Source organism: Neofelis nebulosa, chromosome 5, assembly GCF_028018385.1.
Source record: "Neofelis nebulosa isolate mNeoNeb1 chromosome 5, mNeoNeb1.pri, whole genome shotgun sequence".
NCBI lineage: Eukaryota > Metazoa > Chordata > Mammalia > Carnivora > Felidae > Neofelis > Neofelis nebulosa.
In genome coordinates, this window is record NC_080786.1 from 30,447,691 (window position 1) to 30,465,993 (window position 18,303).

General features: G+C 54.1%; 1 protein-coding gene and 1 long non-coding RNA gene across 7 annotated transcripts in view; one reads left to right on the forward strand and one right to left on the reverse strand.

Annotated features, from left to right (window-relative positions):
* The window catches only part of LOC131511868 (uncharacterized), a 20,816-nt gene extending 15,149 nt beyond the window's left edge, over positions 1 to 5,667 (forward strand). The window contains exon 3 of one of the 2 annotated variants that reach the window (XR_009261787.1): positions 5,315 to 5,667. This is a non-coding gene — a long non-coding RNA (uncharacterized LOC131511868). Of the gene's footprint in view, positions 1 to 1,094; positions 2,481 to 5,314 lie in introns of those variants that run through there. The other variant, XR_009261786.1, reaches the window with a different exon arrangement.
* The window catches only part of AMOTL2 (angiomotin like 2), a 17,966-nt gene continuing 2,254 nt past the window's right edge, over positions 2,592 to 18,303 (reverse strand). For 3 of the 5 annotated variants that reach the window (XM_058729949.1, XM_058729947.1, XM_058729948.1), the window contains exons 2-10: positions 16,639 to 17,424; positions 13,619 to 13,925; positions 12,468 to 12,612; positions 11,978 to 12,070; positions 7,743 to 8,038; positions 6,661 to 6,968; positions 5,666 to 5,883; positions 4,920 to 5,093; positions 2,592 to 3,909 (exon numbers count right to left, since the gene is read on the reverse strand). In XM_058729949.1, coding sequence (XP_058585932.1) covers positions 3,851 to 3,909; positions 4,920 to 5,093; positions 5,666 to 5,883; positions 6,661 to 6,968; positions 7,743 to 8,038; positions 11,978 to 12,070; positions 12,468 to 12,612; positions 13,619 to 13,925; positions 16,639 to 17,372 — 2,334 coding nt within the window. In that variant the 5' untranslated portion in view covers positions 17,373 to 17,424 and the 3' untranslated portion in view covers positions 2,592 to 3,850. The remainder of the gene's footprint in view (positions 3,910 to 4,919; positions 5,094 to 5,665; positions 5,884 to 6,660; positions 6,969 to 7,742; positions 8,039 to 11,977; positions 12,071 to 12,467; positions 12,613 to 13,618; positions 13,926 to 16,638; positions 17,425 to 18,303) is intronic. The other 2 variants (XM_058729950.1, XM_058729951.1) reach the window with 1 other exon arrangement.

Genomic DNA, 18,303 nt, shown 5'->3' on the forward strand with positions numbered 1-18,303 from the left:
GAGCCACACCCTCAGCCCTGTTAGTGGAGGCACGGAGTAGGGGCAGGGCAGGCAGAGCAGAGGAACTTTCTCTGTCCTTCGAAGAGGAACCTGGCTTCCCAAAGTCCCAGCAAAGCCCCCTGTGGGACCCAGGCCCCCTCAGTGCAGGTGTCTGGGCACATGGGCAAACACTCCTGTCCCCAAGGGTCTGCCCAACCCCAGCACAGCCTGCAGCTCCACCAGTTCCAGAACTTTGTTAGGCTGAATTTCAAAGTGCACTGAGAAGCTTACTCAACCCTTTACCTGAGAGGCAATGGCTCCCTAGACCCACTGGTGAGCCTGTGGCTAGAGGACCCCATTGCCCTGCAAGGGCACAAGCCAGAATATATTGGTGCCCTTCACATCTTTTTCTGTAACACATACTCAGGCACACATGTGCACAGACACATACACAAATACACATGCATGCACATATGCTGGGCATGAGGGATGGTTTCTTCATCCCCCCTGGTCTGTGTCAAGAAAATATTAAAATGACTCTTCCCAGACTAGCTCCCACAAAAGGCACAGGTGCTTTGAGAGTCCCTGGCCAAAGTTGCTGGGGATGGCATGGCACTTTTGTCAGGGGTTATTGACCTCAGGTCTGGGTGCCCTCGTAGAGCTATTTTGGGGCCAGGTGGAGGTAAACAGGAATTTTTTCATCAAGGGTATTCTTTGGAATGCCGTTACCAATGGCACCACCATTTTGTTTGGACACCACATCTTAGCAAATGTAGCTGTGGGCTGATGCGGTTGAGGGAAGAATTGTGGGAATAGGAGCTCTGTGGCCTGCATCCTCAGAGAGGAACCTATCCACACAGCAAACCCTAAGCCGGGGCCTGGTAGGAGGAAGACAGGCATTGATGCTGCCCAGGTGGTGGGAGGCAGGCTGGAGAGCGCTGTGGTGGGTATGTGGCTACAGGGTGGGGACGGTTACATAGGCATTATGTTGGGTGGGGATCCTTCATGGAGCGCTCCCCTCTGCTGGGGCCCATCAGAGTTGGGGATGCAAAGTTGCTGGGAAAAGTCCTTGGATATTCCCAATCCTTCCACTTGTTTGGCTCCCTTTCTTGTAGGCAGGCAGGCTGACTCAGGAAGACATGTTCTCTAGGATACTACTGGGTTACTCAATATGGCTGCTGAGTCCCTACACCTGCCCTGAAAATACTTCACCCACAGCCATGGCGGCTAACTGTTCTCTTCAAGTGTCCACAACCCGTTTGGCTGCCTGCTGCTTTGTGGTCAGCCTGACTGCTCCTCACATCCTGATTGGGGACCTGTTATGCTGACTGGCCCATGGAGACAGGCACTTTGTTTCTGATATAACATCTGAGACTGAAGATGGTTTTCTATTTTATGGATTCAGTAATAAGCTTTCTTGGGCACAGGGAAAGGGTAGTGATACCACACTAAGGGAGGGAGGCAGGGCCCCAGAATGTGCCACACACACAAACACCCTCTGCTTGTGTCCAGGCAGAGGGCAAGCATGGCTCCTGGTCTCTTGGATGGTTCTGGGACTCCTTGTGCTGGGTGGAGCTGGCAGAAGGATTAAGCCACCTTTGGATACCCAATCCTACTGTGGAGTAACCACAGCATGTGGCTCAACAAAACTAGCTAGGACAAAGCTACCCATGGGGAGGCTGCCCATCTACCAGACCCTCCCAGCCTGAAGCATTCTCTGTTCAAGTGGAAAGGAAACCAACCATGTCCTCATTCCAACTCTCTCCTTAAAGCAGCCTCACCAAATTCCCAGGACTTGTCATGGATCCTTGACGAGATACTAGGGATCATCCTAGCCTTGCAAAAAAGGATGGATCTGCCTTGTCCACTGGTATCCCAGTCTGAAAATGCAAACTACCCATCATTCCTTGTGTTCGAGAAACAGCAACAAGCCTGAGCTGCCATTTGTGGATATGGTCAAATATTTAAGAACCAAGACCCTCAGGAATATGGGGAGGGGGAGTAGCAGTGGGGGTTCTGTTCAGTGCCAAGAGTGCATGGGTGGCCCACCAAATCCTCAACCCTTTCCTTTCCCTCTTTCCGTCCCAATGTAGCCTCTCACTTGGGCTAAGACACCACTTTTAATTATTATTATTTTTTTATTAAAATACTGTTATACCCAGCGGAATGCAGCAGCAATCCTGGTACAGGGTGGCATAACAAAACAGCCATGTTTACATTTTAAATATTTACGATAACTTAAACATACAGACACACATCATGGTCTTTGGCAGAAAATGTTCACAGCACAAAAAATACTTTAAAAGAAATACCAAATATTAATCCAAAATATATTAAGTTGTTTTTTTTTCTTTCACAATATTTTTTTGCCTTTTTTTCTCTTTTTTTCTTTTTGCTTTGTAAACAATGCACATGAACCAAATGTATTTTTCAGCTTTAAAGAAGGGTAGGGGGATGTAAAAAAATATGCAATTGTCCAGCAAATGCAAATGTTTAAAAAGGAAACTTGAGGAATCATGGGAATGAAAGGACACATACCGAACCTAAAAACAGTAAAGGAAAAAAACAGAGATTCAAGGAGAACTAAAAACAGTCAAGACAAACTACTAAAACCCACCAATGGGTCCTGGGGCTGAGCTAGGGGACTCTGTAAGACCAGAAGTCAAAGTCACTGCTGCTGGCAGGCTGTTACATGGATGCTTTGCTCTAATTCCAAAGCATTAGCCCTGCTTTTCAGGGCGCTGCTCACCGGTAGCTTGAGGAGCCAGCCTCACGACTGCCATTTTGTGACGGGGGCTCCATTCAGAAGACGATGTGAGTCGCATCTTGTAGCTCACTGACTAGTTTTCACCAGCATACTCCCACTCCCAATCCCTCCAGGTGGGAACAAAGACTGATGAGAACAAGGCAACTTCTCCAGTTTCCGTCAAGAGAATTAGAGCTGGGAAGGCCCCCACGGCTCATTTCATCTGGCTCAGGGTTCATAACCAAACTGACAGGACGTCCCAGGGACAGGAGCTGTGGAGCCATTTCAAGAGGCTGGTGACAGGGGTCCATGGGCATTTAAAACAGGGCTTAAGGTGGATGAAAAGACAGCAATATCATGTGGATCAACCAGTATCAAAATCCATGGGCCAAGAACTTGAGAAGGGGAGAGAGCTGGGAGGCTGGTTGGCAATTACAGGAACCGTGGCAGCAGGGACAGGGGAACAGAGAGGGGACAGATCTGAAGCGGCACACTTCAATCTTCTGTTCCACAAGAAAGGGGAATATATACAATCTGCACAGCTTATCCCAGTCCACTTAAACGGCCCCTCCCCACTCTGAGTGAGGGGGCAAGGCTGTAGCTTCTGCAGGATTAACACCCTCAATAGTCCCCAAAAGATGCCAAGTCTCCGTGATTTCAAGGAGGCAATGAGGAGCTGAGGAGCAGATGAGGTTGGCAGGGACCACACTCAGCCACAGGGGAACAGCAGAGCTGACCTATTACTGGTGTCCAGGGGCAACCAGCCCCTCACACCAAGATATCCCCTCCCTCCCTGCCTGAGTGCCAACTGGGGGTCCAGAGAGGGCTCAGCTCCCTTCTGGGCTTCCAGTTGCTACCCCAACAGTAAGCCTGGGAATCCTCATTCTGCGTGGGCCCAGAAGGGATGTGGGGCTGAGAAGCAGGGTCTTCTGGGTGCAGGTGCTCTCACAGCTCCCCTCACCCCTACAGTATCCTTCCTAAGCCCCGGGCACCAGATGGTCAATGGGAATGAGTGCCTGGTTGGGGAAAGTGGGGCAGCAGCAGTTGGAGGGGCTGCTGGAATGGCTGACAGTGGCAGAGGGCAGGAGACAGGGAATGGTTCGGAGTCCCCAGGCACGACCTCCTTCAGATCAGTATCTCCACCATGTCCGACAAGTCCTGGACTCTGGATGTAGTGACAGAGTCTGGAGAGAGACAAGAGCACAGGCAAACGCCAGTGAGCGTTACAAGATTGTTCTTTTAAATCCTGACCCATTTTTAAAATTATTTATTTATTTATTTATTCATTCATTCATTCATTTTAATTTTATTTTATTTATTTTCAGACAGAGCCAGGGAGGGGCAAAGAGAGAAGGAGACACAGTATCCCAAGCAGGCTCCGCTGTTAGCACAGAGCCCGATGTGGGGCTCAAACTCACAAACCGTAAGATCATGACCTGAGCTGAAACCAAGTCAGATGCTTAATCGACTGAGCCATCCAGGCACCACTAAATCCTCACCCATTTTTAAGATAGGATCTTTCTTCACCAACTTTCCCCCCCTCAACTGCCCAGGTGCTTCTAACTTGGCCAACCAAGCACAAGGCTCAGCCCCCACCCCCGATACCAGCTCTCCATCCAGACTATCAGTGTCCAATGACATTTGTTTCTAACTTTAAACTGCCTGGAGGCTCGGAGGGAGGGGGGCCCAGGGAAGGAGGCTGCAGCATTCTTTTTGTGCCTGTGGTTTTCTGAGATGGCAAGGCACAGGCAAGCATGCAAGGGCTAATGTGAAAGGGAAGCAAAAAATTGAAAAGGCATCTTCTCAAATGTCTCTGTCTTGGACTCTTTTTAAATAAACTCTTCTACCCTGAGATTGTTGTCAGGTAACTCGCCAAGCTCCATGACCTTAGATATTTAGATTGGTAATGAAATATGTAAGGAAGACTACAAAAGAGGAGGCAAAGTGCCCCCCCACACAGGCGCTTTCTTTCTGAACTCAGGATCTGTCTGTGATCAGGGTTTTTCACTTCCTCTATTCACACATCCAACCAGCCCTCACATTCACCCTGCCGGCCTATCATTGTGCACTGCTCCCCCTGCAGAGTGGGCCATGAGCCCGAGGGGTCTGGGAAAAAAGGGCCTGGTGCTCCAGTTCACACCCCAGTGCGCCCTCAGCCCTGCCTGGCACAGAAGCCCAGGGAAGAGGGACTTACCCAGTGAGGCTGTCCTCTGGCCACCGCTGTACCCCAGGAGGCTGTCGGGCTCCAGGCAAGCGGCAGCACTGTCCGGGGGACCATCAGTCTGGGTACTCCCATCTCTGCTCCCGTGTTTGGCATGGGCAGGGAGGGGAGCTGCGGCTACTGGCTCCTCCTCAGGGGCCCTGTCTGCTGGAGAGGAAGGAGGTTGAGAGTTACTGCCTTGCCCACGAGTTGTAGCCCCATGAAGAACACCTGAAGTTAACTGTACCAACTGGGGGCGCGAGGTGGTATGGGTTGCTCTTGATTTGTAAGAACTTCGATTAAGATTAAATGCTCCCGTTTCCAAATGGGGATAACTATCGGTTGCATTGGTTTCCAAACATTTTAAGTAGCAGAACCCTTCTTTGCAGATGAAATCTCAGAAGCATCAGGGACTCTTGAATTTCTGTGGCATCTGCTCAGATGAAGAAGTGGAAGAGCTGGCCTGGAAGGTACATCTGCACAGGAAGCCCTATTTTTGCTTAGATGACAAGTGGCCAGGATCCACGGTGATGGAATTTATGGGGATGGGGACTACAGCATGCCTCTTCACACCAGCAGGATAGCTGTGGCCGTAGCTGTGGTTACTGGAGCCAGACGGTAAGCTGGTCTCCCTGGGCAAAGGGTCAGGAAACCCTGGCTCCTCTGAGCCTCAGTTCTGGGAGCAAAGGCCTGAAAGCAACCTACTCTTCTACCTGTGCTCCCCACCTGCTTCGTCTCACCTGGAGCCAGCCGGGCAGGGGCATCCACTTGCCGCTCACTAGAAGAGAGACCTTGCCAGCCCTGGTTCCCTGCCGCTGCAGCCACGAAGACAGATGGCACGGACTTGGCGGGCCTCAGGGAGCCCTGGGTGGCCTTTCCAGGGTCTTTCCTGGAGCGCTGCTGAAGGACCTTGATCACTGCATCCTTCTCCAGGATCTGGGCATGGAGCACCTTCAACCTGAGGGGTGAGAGGCCACGTTCACATGGTCAGACCTACAGATCCAGCGGCCTCCACCTCATAAAAGTTGGACAAAAAGCCCTCCCCACTGAGAAGCCAGGATGTATTCTCTTGTCCTTGTAATAGGGACCAGGGGTGGGGGTGGGGTTTAGAAATGCCATCACAGTTCTGAAATCTGAAGCCCTGAAAACCTCCAGCACATGAGACACTGGGCCCTTCCTATGCCAGCAAAGGCAGGTCAAGGGGTGGGTTGGATTCATCTGATGATAGCAATGGCACAATCCCTCTCCCGCGGGGCAATACCCCTGAGCTGCTGACCATCAAATGGGCTCAGTTGATGTGCTTGTGCTTTTGAGTCAGACATAGGTTGAACAGAAATCTTGTAGGGCCTCTGAGATCTTTTTTGGAGAGAAAATACTAGCTATCCCCAGGGCAGGGACCCAGTCCACATTCCTTCTGGGGTGGTACATGGTGTGGATTCACTTGGAAAGTCTTATTCTCTGATTTCTTGGGGGCGGGGGGAGCAGATAGAGGCCAGGGCCTTGGATAGCATCCAGTACCTCCACAGCCAAGGTCTCCCGGGCAGACCAAGGAGTCTCTGGGAGAGAACATGTGTGTGGTGCCTGGTGAGCCAAACACACAGGAATCAGCCCAGAAGCATGAGAGACTGCTGAGCCTCATTCATGGGGAGAGGAGTGTTTATCAGGGATTAAGGGCATGGCAGGGGTTGGACAGGGCCACCCCCACCCCCACCCCCGGTGGCCTCCAAGACCCAACCTGCTTTCCATCTCCTGATGCCTGTGGCCGCCGGTGAGCAGGCCCTCGTTGAAGCTGCTGCTGGGCGAAGGCTGGGGGGAGTGTCGGATGAGAGTGGTGTCACGCTGGGCGGCAGCTGTGGCAGCCGCGTCCATGGCAAACTGCCTCATGGCGCGCTCCTCCAAATACTTCTGCTCCCACTTGGTCATATCAGCCTCCAGTGCCAGGATCTGCTCCTCTTTCTCCCGCAGTTGCTCCGACAGCCGCCGGGCGCTGAGCTCCGGGGACCCACCACTGCCATTGCCACCTGTGGGGGTGCCTGCCTGTCTCTGCAGAGAAGGGAGCACTGTGGTCAAGGGCGGAGGCTGGGGCGTGGCAGCCACTGGTCCTCGCCCACAGGAGGACTCTCACCTATGCACAGGTTTGTTCTGCCCTTCCCGGCACACCCACCCCAGCACCCTGCTGCCACCAAAGATGAAGCAGGTGCTACGGTTCCCCACACCCCTGTGGCCAAGGGTATAGGAAAGATCAGGCCTGCCTTGCATAGGGGACCACGGAAAGTATCCTCCAAACTGGGAAATGGGTACTCTTAATAACTACACTGCGACAACTGGCGTAAATTAGGACCCACCTGGGCAGTCCTGGACATTTGGTCACCCTACCTCTGTGTGAAGGGTAAGGTTGGGAGTGGAGATAGAACTCTATCTGGTTTGTAAACACCAGGGTTAGTAACACAGCCCAAAGCGAGCATAAAGACTCAGGATCTGGGTCACCATCTGCCCTCTTCATCTTGGGGAGACATGTAAGAGCCGGCTAGTCTTCCACATCAAGGCTCCTGAGCTACTTTCTCTAGAGACCAAGGATGCCAACCCCTGCTGCTGTGGAGCACGGAAGCCCAGGTCTTGAGTCCCCAAGACCGGCACCTGGCCAAGAGGTAAAGCCTCTGCTAAGGTGGCTGGCAGGAGCTGGGGCAAGGAACACAGATCATCCCCGCTTTCCAAGGAGGCCTCCACCTGGATCTCGGCAGGGGCTCCTGGGCCTTCAGAACCGGCCTCCTCAGATACTGCCCTCCCTCTGCCGCCACCACAGGTCTCTAAGCTCACCTGCTGCGCACGCAGGGCCTTGAGTTCCTGCTCTAGGCGTGTCCGCAGACGTAGCTCCAGCAGCTCCCGCTTCTCACAGGCCGCCTGCAGCTGCCCCAGGGCCTGCTGCAGCCGCTCCACCTTCTCCACGTAGGCCTGCTTCTTGCGCAGCTCCTCCTCGGCTCGTGCGGCCCGGCCCTGCGCGTTGCTCAGAGCCTGCTCCAGCAGCTCTGCACGCCGCCGCTGGTCCTCGATGGCGCCGCGCAGCAGGGCCATCTCCCGCTCCAGCTTCTCCTGCTCCTGCTGCTGCTCATAGCCTGCAGGGAGGTGTGGGGCTCAGTCTGTGATGGCAACCGCCCTAGCTCGTCCCACTGGGCGCCTACCACATGCTGGGCCTCAACGACCCTAGGAGTTAGGTGCCAGTATTTCCATTACCATTTTACGGAGGAGGAACAGGTTAAGTCACAAATAAATGACAGCACTGGACCAGGGCCCTTGCAGTAATAACTGGGCTGTGCTGCCTCTCTACTGGGACATGGGCAGCCCCAAACACTGTCCACTTGTGCCAGGTGTCACCATTTCCAAACCACATTCACAATTTCGCACAATGACGCTAGAGACTGGCCAGATAGGAAGTGTGATGCCTATTTCCAGATGAGAAAGCTCAGGTGGACTGTGACATGGCCAACATTCAAGTGAAAGAATGAAGGAACAAGGAAGAGAAGAAGCATCACTGGTTGCACCATGAGCCAGGTACTTACTTACACATCTTTGTATAATAGCCTTTCATAATGGTCCCTCGAGGTAGGATGTGTGACCCCCAACATATTGGGGAAGAAACACAGGTGAATGGTGCTGCTAAAGCGGGGACCTGAGTCAACCTGGCCTCCAAAGGACCAGGCTGCTCTGGCTGTGGTGGGGTGCCCCTCATATCCACAGGCCTCCCAGACTGAGCTCCAGGACACATTCTGCGGACCCAGGGCTCCCCAGAATAGTGCTGCATTTCCTTCCCTGGTCTGGGGGAACCACTGAGAGGGTAGGTGACCAGGCTTATAAAGAAATGCAACCTTTGTGGCACAATAAAAATGACTATGGTCCAAAGATTTGTGGCTGAAGTCCTAGCTAAGCTGATTTTTAAATCATCTTTGTTCCTTCCCCAAGAGAACTCTGCTCAGAGACCCACACCGCATTGCAGGGCCAAGCAAGGTCCAAGCCAGACCACGCAGTCTTCTAGCTGATACTCTAGGCTTAAATCTACCTTCCATGCACCTGCCCGTTGGGAGTCCAGGCTAGCCCCGCAAAGAGTGTGTGGGCTGCCTGCCTTACTGGAGAGTAGAAGGGGGTGGGCTCCAGGGCCTGCCTGATGAACTCAAAGGCACTGTCCCTAGAGCAGCACTATCACAGTACAGTGGAATTTTCTGCTGTAATAAACCTGTTCTATACTGTGCTAACCTGTACAGTCGTCACTAGATACTCATGGCTATTGAGCACTTGAAGTGTGGGGAAGGAACTGAAATTCTTCTTTTTATTCAATCTGAATTAGTTCTAATCTTTGGGCCACATGTGGCTAAATACCTATCACAAGGGACAATACAGGTTCTGGAATAGAAGAGTTAAGGCTGGGGACCTGGGTAGGCAGAGGGAGGATTCATTTACTCAGGGCCCTGAAGCAGGAGAAGGGCACAGTCAACCCAGGTCAGCTCTGACTCACTCCGGATTTTTGAAGGCTGGGCCCAGGCTGGCCTCACTCTTTGGTGTGGAGAAAAAAGATGAGGAAACTCAATAATACTGAAGTGGAGGCATCCACAGTGGGTTGACTGTTGACTTGGCATCTCATGAGTGTGGTGGAGGGGCTGGCAGAGAGAGGAGACTGGGGATTTGGGCCTAGAAACAATGACCCCCTCCTGCATGTGTTCACAGAGCCTACAGCTCACAGAGCTTGTGGGCAGCAGCCTCTCATCCCAGTCTGACCATGGCTGCCCCATCTTAGAACCCCAGAACCCGAGTCTCCAGCAAGAAGCAAATGTCTAACAGGGACAGAACTCGGAAAGTGAGGCCTCAGGACTCAAAGCCAGATCCCCAGGGAGACACAGACCAGAGCAGCCAGATCTGTCTGTATGAAAAGCGGGTGGCATTGGTGACAATAATCACGCTTTCCTCCTAGTTGTTGACTGACCCCAGAAAAAAAGTGAGGTCAACTAGAGACATTTTCCCTGGAGTTTTGTGTTTTCTCCATAGGTATCCAGGAACAAGGAAAAGCTGCTTGGCTTTCCTCAGCCCTTGGGGTGGAGTGGGGGGACCTAGTCTTCTGTTTCTGGCAGCTTCCTGCTGCCTTGCACAACCTCTAAGGCCCTGGCAGGGGCTGAAGAGGCCTCAGCCTTGGCCATCCTCAGTCACCAGGATGAAACTGTTTGGGGAGGAGAGCCCCTGGGCCCGGGTGGAAGAGGAGCTGGGAGAATGGGAGGGTGCCAAGGGCGCGCAGGAAGGCAGAGCGAGCTGCTCAGTAGGGGTCGGGGGGGGGATGCGCCTTCAGCCCGGGAGAAAGCTATGGGCTTGGCCCCCACCGGCTTGGGCCTTCTCCCTTTGTCCCAGAGGGAGCGGCGGCGGGGGGTGGGGGGGGGGGGGGGGGGCGGGCCCAGAGCGGAACAGCCCGGCTCTGGAATGCCAGGCATCCAGGTCACCCGCGGCTGTGAGATTAATGGCTCCAGCGAGGAGCCAAGAACAGCCTGGCGCTTGCTCTCTGGGGAGCGGAAACGCCTCCGGGCCGGCCTCCCCCCTTCCCCCGCCCCCCCCCCCTCTTCTGCTGGCTCCCAGAAACCTGCCTTGCTACTTCCTTTCTGTGGCGCCGCGCCCCCAAAGCCTGCCCTCCTGCAGGAGGCCCCCATTCTGCCAACAGCCAGCAACCCCTCCGCCCAAGCTCCCAAGGGCTACACGAAAGGCTGCTCCTTTCCCGCCCTCCCCCAGCATCATCACCTCCATTGCCACCTCAATCTGCTCAGTACAGCCTATCCTACTTCCTGCCCACCCCCACCCCCCAATCCGGTCAGTGTCGTGTTCTCCCATTCGCTGTCCAGGGCAGCCCCGGCCAGGGCTCTGAGCCTTCCTTGAGGAGGGAGGTGCTGCCAGCCAGAGCTCAGTCCTCAAGCCATTTCTCCATTTCTGGACACCCCCTACTATCTAGGCCACTCACACACACAGTAGGCTTCCTCAAAGCCACCCTCACCTGGGACACCAGCCACCCCCATTCCATTTCTCTGCAAATGCACAATAGCACAATAGGAACTTCGGATTGCTAGAGCTTCTTCCAGGTGTTCAGGGCTTCCTTTGTCTCTCCCACTGCAGGCACCTTCACCTGAGCCATTCCCGTGCCATTCCCAGAGCCTCTCTCTCAGGCCAGTGGAGACTTCTCAGTCTCTCTCTCAGGCCAGTGGAGACTTCTCAGTCACTCATCTCCAGGGCCACGGACACCCTTGTTCCCTTGAATCTGTGGTTAGAAGGCCCTGCTCCTTTCTCAAGCTCAACCCCTCTCTCTTGACTTTCCTGCCGCTGTACCTTCCAGGGCCTGCTCCCACCCTCTGCCAGATACATGATAGGTGCTTAGCATGGTTCTCCTAAAGAACAAATAAATCACTGATTGAAAAGGTTAGTCAATGGTGAACTCATCCACTCTCTTCAAGAAGCCTTCCACCACCCATTAGAGTAGCTTCCCAAACCCCTTCCTTAGACTGCACCTGTTGGTTAAGCTCGAGGAACCCATTTTTGGTCATCTGCAGGTACCTCCACTTGGACACCTTGTTATGGCCCAGTTGCATCATGCACCCCAGCTTCTCACATTCCAACCAGGCACCCCCAACCTTTCTGCTGTCTGGAACTTCCTGAGGAAACTCACATTCCTTCTCTCTCTTCTTACTTGCCTCCAGGGCGATCTGGCCTCCCCCCTGCTCCCTACACCTTCAATCCTGCAGGATACTGTACTGTACTGACACAGCACCACAGCTCAGCAAATCACTGCACCCCAGCTGTCCCTCTTGTATCCACTGATCTCTCCAATAAATATGGAACCAGATCTTATTCTTTGGAGGCCACCCCTCCCAGCCAGTCCAGTCCAGTGCTGGGTGCATAGTAGGCATCTAGTAATCCTATGCTCAAAGCATTGCTTTCATAAGCAGGAGGGCCAATCCTCCCTGTCCACAGTCACTGCTGTGGTCTCGCCACCCACACATCTGTCCAGGCATCTGCATGTGACCCCTACTCACTTTGAGCAAGCAGCTTGGCCACCATGTCCTGACTGCCTGCCTGGGCCTCCTGTGTCTTGGTCGCCAGGCGGCGGTTTGCAGATTCCAATCTCTCTGTTTCAAATGAAGGAAAAAATATTTTCAGGAAAGATGTTTCAGTATCAGGTGAAACTACCTGCCCGGGTGTCCCTTGGGGTCCTGTCTGTGGGGCTGTGCTGTCCAAACTGGGGATGGGCTGACAGGGAAGCCCCCAGGCGTGCTGAGGGCCTAATGAGGAGAGAGCACTGAGCCACATAGATGGGGGCCCCCCAAGAGGCTCCAAGGCATAGAACAGAGACAAGCATCCTTCTGTCAAGGTGGCCCCCTACGAGTTGCAGCCTGGTTCCCTCTAAGCCAGTTTACACTTATTTTTGCAGACAGCAGAGATTCTGAATGTCTCCCTGGAACAGAGGGATCAAGCCCTCCAGAGACGCTCCCCACCCAGGTCCCTCACCTGGGTGACCTCCCTCACCTCTGAGATCCCTGTTGAAGTCCTGCAGCCTCCTCATTTCACTGTCCATTTTGTTCCGCATGGTCTTCTCCAGGGCCTCCCGCTTGGAAGAGGCTCTGGTCAGGCTCTCATGGGCCTCAGAGAGCCGCTGGATTTCACTTTCCAGCTGCAAGAAAGAGGCAGACAGAAGAGGTGAAGGAAGGGGAGAGATCCCTGCGAGTGGGTAGCAATCAAGGTCCCCTCCACAGGCCCAGGCTGCTCTGCTACTCTCCATCAGGAAGGGTGAGAGAGGAGAGAATAAAAAGCAACAGCAAAATATCCAGGTGGCTATAGTGGGATGGTCAGAAGCTTGTGGCCTCCAGATATGAATCAGACTACAAGAACCAGCAAGCGAGGGTCCCATCAATTGTGCCAAGGTCCAGATGCTGAGTGAACCCAGGGCCAGGTATTCTGGAAGTGGCTGCCTCAAGTGACTTAACACAGCTTTCCTGCACCCAACATCCAGAAAGATGCATTTTACTTTTGTCCAGTTCCTACTGAGAATCTGAGCACAGTGGACCAGGAGGGGGCACAAAAAGACTCCAGCCATGTCCCGGGGTTTGAGCTACCTCGGACTCCACAGGACAGTCACAGGAGGCCTGAGGCCACCTGTCAAAGCTGAATGCACGGCTGGTAAACCTTCACTGAGGAACAGGGCACCAGACCCCAGCCTGAACTACCTCTGCCTGGAGTATTTCCTCCTCTAGCCATCACCATCCACTGCAGAGGGCCAGCCTACCCCCACTGCCCATCCCACTTGGCTGCTGGCAGGTTCTGCACGTGCTCTGAGCTGGCCTGTGATTCCAATAAGTAGCTCGTTTTTTCCAAGAGGAGGGGCTTTCTCTTTGGCCAGGGCCAGCCTAGAACAGACTTACTGTTGTGTGGGGGACACAAAGGGCTCTCTGTGGGAGGTGTCCGCAGGAGGGGGTGTGTGCAGGGGAAGGGTGTGCAGGGAGCTAGTGAATGGGCTCTTTCTAATCACTACTGGCCAGCAACTGCTCACACTCCAGGCCTGCTCTGCCAGCCTTGCGGCTGTTCCCCAGCTGTCTAGAGTTGGCGAGGGAGGGCATAGGAAGCATGAGGGGGTGGGGGCCAGCTCCCCCTTGCCCCTCTGAGGTCCCAGCAAGGCCTACCTTCTCAATGCGGCCAGCCTTCTCTGCTGAGCTCTCCAGCTCCCTCTGCAGCCTCTCGTTGTCCCTCTGCAGCCTGGCATTCTCCCTCAGCACAGTCTCCATCTGGGCCAGGTGGGCGCTGCCCGAGGTGGCTGAAGACGCCTGGCTACTTGCTGGCCCCTCCACTTCAGGTGGACTGAGGGAGCCTAGGGCGCCATGGCTGAGAGCAGCTGGATGTGGTGGCAGGGGGTGCTCCTGGGCCGGCTGTAGGTACTGGTACTGCTGTTGTTGCTGGAGGAACACAGGGGGCACCTGGGCCTGCAGGATCCTGGGGAACAGAAGAGACAGTGTTCAGAGACTGTATAGACCCCCATGGTTCCCACTGCTGAGCAACCCTGAGTGGGCCCAGCCCTCCTGGCATAATGGAGGAGGCCTTTTCCACACAGTGTCTACCTAAGACCCTCAAGGGCCAAGGGAATGGGGCTAGAGGGGGTTAACATCAGGATGCTTATTTCATGCCCAGCCTTACTGTGGTCAAGGCCCTGGGGATCAGCCTGAGTAGTCCTGGTCCTCGTAAGCAACCAGTACTTAAATAAGGCATCTTAAACAAGGCACACTTGACCTTTCTAATCCATACAAGGTTCTTTTTGGGTCTGGAGGCCACGTCAATCATGACTTGAGCACACAGTCTTCCAGGCCCCTGGGCCACTTGGTGGCTACCCCTCTGTCTGTTATAAGCCTCTTACACTAGCACCTGCCAGTGTAGCACATCCACATTTTCTCCCTCCTATTTTGGGTCCCATCACCCTTCACAGAAACATTTTTAGAATACTGTGGCTAAGGGCAGAGTGGTGAGATAGATGTCAGGGTAAGAGTCTGAGCTCCAAAGTCTGACAAAACAGGCATTCAAATCCCCAGGGTGCCAGCATGCCTCTGCTAAATCATGAGGGTGAGGATCTCCAGCCTCATGGGGCTCACCAGGCAACACAAAGCCTGGCAAGTGCTGGGCCTACAGCACATGATCCACAATGGTGGCACATCCTCTACCTCTCCTACTGACAACTGCAGCCTATTGTCTTCGTAGAGTAAATGTAACCCACACACTAGATGGGGTCACCTCTGGACTATCGCAATACCCTGAGTTTAGGGACAATGTTTTACTGGCCTCTAGCAATGGTGCAACATTCTCCTCAGAACCCCGTGGAGGTGGGGGTGGAAGCTGGTGGTCACAGAGACTTGCTGGGGCCTTGTGACTCCAGGTATAAAAGAACAGACTTCCTCAGTTACACCAGGAATTTTCCAGGCCCCAGAAGCTACATGAGAGCTGAATTCCACTTCTGGGTCCATCCCCTCAGCACTCATGCCCTTCCTCCCCGGCTCCTCTTAGGACCCTAGGCTGAAAGAAAAGTCCCTGCCCCTAGTTCCCAACGATTAAGCCTTCTCTGATCAGCTGAAACGAAAGGACGGGCAGATCTGCTTCTCTTACTGCCTAAGCTAGAGCTCCTAGTGAGAGCTGAGCAGAGGGTCTCCACTGGAATGTCCAAACTCTCCCTGCACTGCTAAATGTGGCATTCTCAGGGTTGCTTCACAAACTTTCTTCCCCCTGCACTGGGCTGGGCAGACACAACTGGCATTCTTTGAGGATGACTTAGCTCTGAGGAAGAATAGTCTCCTTTCCCTTCACACTTGCTCTCCGGCCCCCCCCCTCCCCGTGTTGCCCCTCCCCCTCCCTCCCTTTTTTGTTCTCCTGCGGTCTACTTCCTTTCCACGATATTATCTTTTCCTGACAGGGCTCAATAAGGCTGCTCCAAAACTAGAAACCCACGACTCAGCTTCCGAAACTCTCCCTGACCAAGCCCTGAGAAAGGAGATAAGATGGGGACGCGAGAGGTGGAGGCTGGAGAAAACCCATAGGGTTCCGTCCTCTACTTCCCCCATACCAACACCATGGCGTCACTCATTTCTCGAGAGCAAGGAAAGGCATCTATCCCAGGAAAAGACCAAGCGGTGGGAAAGTGGGTGACTAAATGAAGACTCAGCAAGAATGAAGAGAACAAGACTTCGACCTTGAGGCTCCAGAGGAAAGGAGTCTGCAGATTCAGGGGTTTCCTGGACCACCATCGGCGGGGGAGATGCAGAGTGTGTGACATGAAGGGTGTGTGTCAGCTTCTCAGAAGGTGCTGGGCCAAGTCAGAAGCCCGGGGCAGAGCCTCATTTCTAGGAACCAGTATTTCTGCAAGCTGGGCTTTCTGCCTCCTCCTGGTCTCCTGCTTCCATTCTTGCCCCTTAGAATCCATTCCCTACATGCAGCCTGAGGGGCCTTCTTAAAGAAGTAAGCCAAATCACATCCTCTATAGGCTTCAGAATCAAGTTCTACATCCCCCCGCAGCCCTTTCCAAGGCTTCACAGAAAGGGGCTTGCCCGGACCCCATGTCCTCTCCTGCTACAGGCTCCAGCCACCTGGAGCATGTGGGAAAACATGAAAGGAAATGAATGGTAGTGACAGGGTGGCTCCTGCCCTGGTGTAGGACACAGAGAGGTCTTTAAGGAGGCCATCTGGTCCTTCCTGCCTCCAGTTAGGAATGCCCTCCATTAATCACAGAAAGCAAACTGTCCACTTGGTCTTAAGAGTCTCCAGAGAAGGAGGTCCCACTTTCTTGCCACTTAGCTTGGAAACAGTTTGGCGATGATTCCCAACCCTTGTCTTTAGCAAGTTCTTTTGAAAACCTAACCTTTAACCCCCTGCTGTAACTTGTACCCTCTGGGAACCTTAGTTATTTGACGGCTACAGCTAATTACACAATGGTATCCATCTCCAAGTTAAAGCAAAAGATGCCACTAAGTTCTCATGTGACCTTGGCTAAGTCCTACTTTCCTCCAGGCATCAGCCCCTCCTTCTTGGAAAGGAGGCAGGTATCAACAGCCTTCCTCTGGGGCTGGCCAGCCCTGACACAAGGTGCTGCTGTCTGGAGGCTCTCCACCCTGGGGAGAACTACACTGGAAGAAGGTCAAGAGCTTGCAAGAGCAGGGTGGGCAGTTACCTGACTTCAGCATGCTGGAAGTGTGGGCTCCCGCGGGTGCGGTACCGTGGGTCGGTGACAGCAGTGGCGGTCTCATGAGCCAGCACAACGTGTGGGTACTGAGGCGGAGGTCCACGGGGCTCTGGGCCCTCGGCAGGAGGGCCTCTGGGTGGGGGCCCCTGCTGATTGCGGGCCAGCTGTGGGAAGCTGTGGGAGGAGCTCATGTGGCTGGGGGCCCGGGCACCATTCCTCTCCAGGGACAGCTGCAGGAGCCGTTCACTCAGGGAGCGCACGTGCCCGTGCCTCAGCTCCCGCAGCGCCTCATCCTGGCTCCGATTGCCTCCGGAGGCCCCTCGGGGATCCCGGTCCCCTACGTGTGGCCGGGGCCCTGCCTGCTGGGCCGCATAGTACTGCGAATGGGCTTTAGCTTCTTCATAGGTGGGTAGCTCCTCACCCTTGCTGGGCTGTGCGCACAGCCGGTAGAGGGTGTTCTCTGCCAGGTGGGTCTCACCGCCCTGGTGCTCCTGGCCCTGGGGCTCCTGCCTTGTGGCCTGCTGTAGCACCTGAGTGTCCTCGGGTGCCAAGAGCTCCACGGAGGCCTGGGGGCTCCCTGTGCTCCCAGCCCCAGCCCCACCCCGCAGGGCCTGCTGTTGGATGGCCAGCAGTGTGCGTGTCTCAGTCAGGTTGCCATAGCGCAGCTGCTCCTGGATGAGGCGGTGCAGGACTGTCCCCGAGGAGTCTTCCAGAGTCCTCATGCTTCCTTGGCTTGCACACCCCTGCCTGAACAGTGGCCGGTGGCACCTGGCCCTAGGGCACCCAAGAGAAGAGAAAGAAGAGCAATCAGTGGGAGTACCTGGGAGAGGAACAGGGAGACTTTCCATTACCCTCTGGTCCAAAGCAGAATGGCAAAGAGCAAGGCTATGGAGGGTCACGCAAGGCTGGGTTCAACTGCCAATGCTGCCGCCTACTGATTAAGGCAGGTTGCCTAACCTCTGAGCCTCCGTTTCTCCATCAGAAAAATGTAAGGAATAATGCCTGCTCATGGAGTTGAAAATTAAATGAGGCAATGGCTGCTGAGATCCTGGTGCGCTGTGAATCCTTAGCAAAGGGTTGCCATACCATCATATTCACACTTAGTATGGAGGCATAGCTGCATCTTTACTGTGTCTAAAGAAAAAGACACAGTAACCTAGTGGGTAATCAATCACCCAGGAACCCCAGCCTCCTGCAGTCTGCTTCCCATTGAAAAGGCTGATGAGAGACTCCAGAGCAGGGGTAGTTCAGCCATAACCACTAAGCAGGCCAGTCTAGGGATGGACAGGGGCCCAGTCTATTGGCAGGTGGTAAAGAACGAGTCCAGCCTAGTAAAAGCCTTGGGCAAACTGCTCCAAGCTCCCTCTAGAATGTTGCATGCTTAAGCATTAGTCTTAGCAGTTAACTCGCCACCCTTTACCATGCTGAGCCCTCCCTGTCATGGGATGACCTTGGCAGTTACTCTGCAAGGTGAACAGGAGAAAGGAAAAAATGCTGGTTTGCTGAATATGCGATGAAAGAAGAGAAGCTACAGTAGGACCATGGTTTTGTGAACTGAGGCAAAAAGGTGCCACTCATCCAGGTGTGCGGGTAAGTCACACAGTCTGTGTGCTGACAGCAACCGCATGGATGCTCCAGGAAAAAGAAAGGGTA